At 56.8% G+C, this 1,427-nt stretch overlaps 1 protein-coding gene across 1 annotated transcript; it reads left to right on the top strand.

Moving 5' to 3' along the window:
• LOC110027811 (cytochrome P450 94B3-like) lies at positions 1-1,422 on the top strand (the record flags this gene model as incomplete). The annotated part of the gene is made up of 1 exon (XM_020729432.1): positions 1-1,422. A coding segment is annotated over exon 1 (1,404 nt), but the record flags the coding sequence as incomplete, so codon positions are not given.
• Positions 1,423-1,427: the final 5 nt, after the last annotated feature.

Raw genomic sequence — 1,427 nt, 5'->3', positions numbered from 1 at the left:
CCACCTTTTGTCAAGGAAATGGGAATCCAGTCGGCTGGCGGGCTCTTACTCCTCCTCCCCCTAATCCTCGTAGCTTTCATCTCCTTCATCTCAATATATCTACTCTTCTTCTCCTCGCCCATACAACAACCTCCCCTAAAGAAACTTTACTACCCGCCAGGAATGCAGCCCTTCCCCATCATCGGCCACCTCCCCCAATTCCTCTGCAACCGCCACCGCTTTCTTGAGTGGTTGACGGAACTCCTCACCGCCTCTCCCACCAACACCTTCATCTTCCACCGCCCCGGGAGTATCCGCGGCGTCATCACAGCGAATCCGGCCAACGTCGAGCACATGCTCAAATCCCACTTTGAAATCTTCCCCAAAGGCAATCGATTCCGCAACACTCTCCACGATTTTCTCGGCCGCGGGATCTTCAACTCCGACGGCTCCCTCTGGCGCATCCAGCGCAAGACGGCCAGCTTCGAGTTCAACACCCGCTCCCTTCGCTCTTTCGTCCACCGTGCCGTCACCAACGAGATCTCCACCCGTCTCATCCCTTTCCTCCGCCGCGCAGCCGAAACCGGGAAACCCATAGACCTCCAGGATGCCCTAGAGCGCTTCACTTTCGACAACGTCTGCAAGATTGCCTTCGATGCGGACCCTGGATACCTCGATCCCTTCTGTTTCGATTCAGGGCTAGCCGCCAGCTTCGCTTCCGCCTTCAGCACCGCTGCGCACCTAACTGCGGGGAGATTCCGCTACGCGGCTCCGGGTTTCTGGAAGATTAAGAAATTGCTCGACGTTGGGTCTGAGAGACGGCTTCGCGAGTCCGTCGCAACTGTTCACGATTTCGCGATGAAGATCATACGATCCAGGAAAAAGACTCTGTATCTACAAAGCGGTGGAGGAGGAGATGATCTCCTCTCGCGGTTCATCGCTGACGAAGAAAATAATTCTGACGAGTTCCTCCGCGACATCATCATCAGCTTCATCCTCGCCGGCCGCGACACGACCTCTTCAGCACTCACGTGGTTTTTCTGGCTTCTCTCCTCCCACCCGGACGTCGAACGCCAGATACTCGCCGAGGTGAAGTCCGTCAGCGCAGCCGGCGCCGGATTTGGTCTGGATGAACTGCGGCAAATGCATTACTTGCACGCGGCGTTGACCGAAGCAATGAGGCTTTATCCTCCCGTTCCGTTCAACTCGGCGGTTTGCGGCGCCGACCAGGTGTTGCCGGATGGGACGGAGATAAAAAGAGGGTGGTTTATCAACGCGTACGCGATGGGGAGGATGGAAGGGATATGGGGTAAGGATTGCAAGGAGTTCAGGCCGGAGAGGTGGCTGGAGGTTGCCAGCGGCGAGTTCAGGCCGGATAGTCCGTTTAGGTTTCCGGCGTTTCACGGGGGGCCCAGGATGTGTTTGGGGAAGGAGATGGCTTACATACA

This window comes from Phalaenopsis equestris, unplaced genomic scaffold, assembly GCF_001263595.1.
Source record: "Phalaenopsis equestris unplaced genomic scaffold, ASM126359v1 Scaffold000002, whole genome shotgun sequence".
Classification (NCBI taxonomy): Eukaryota; Viridiplantae; Streptophyta; class Magnoliopsida; order Asparagales; family Orchidaceae; genus Phalaenopsis; species Phalaenopsis equestris.
The sequence above is the reverse complement of the archived record's forward strand: the minus strand, read 5'-3'. Positions and strand labels throughout refer to the sequence as shown.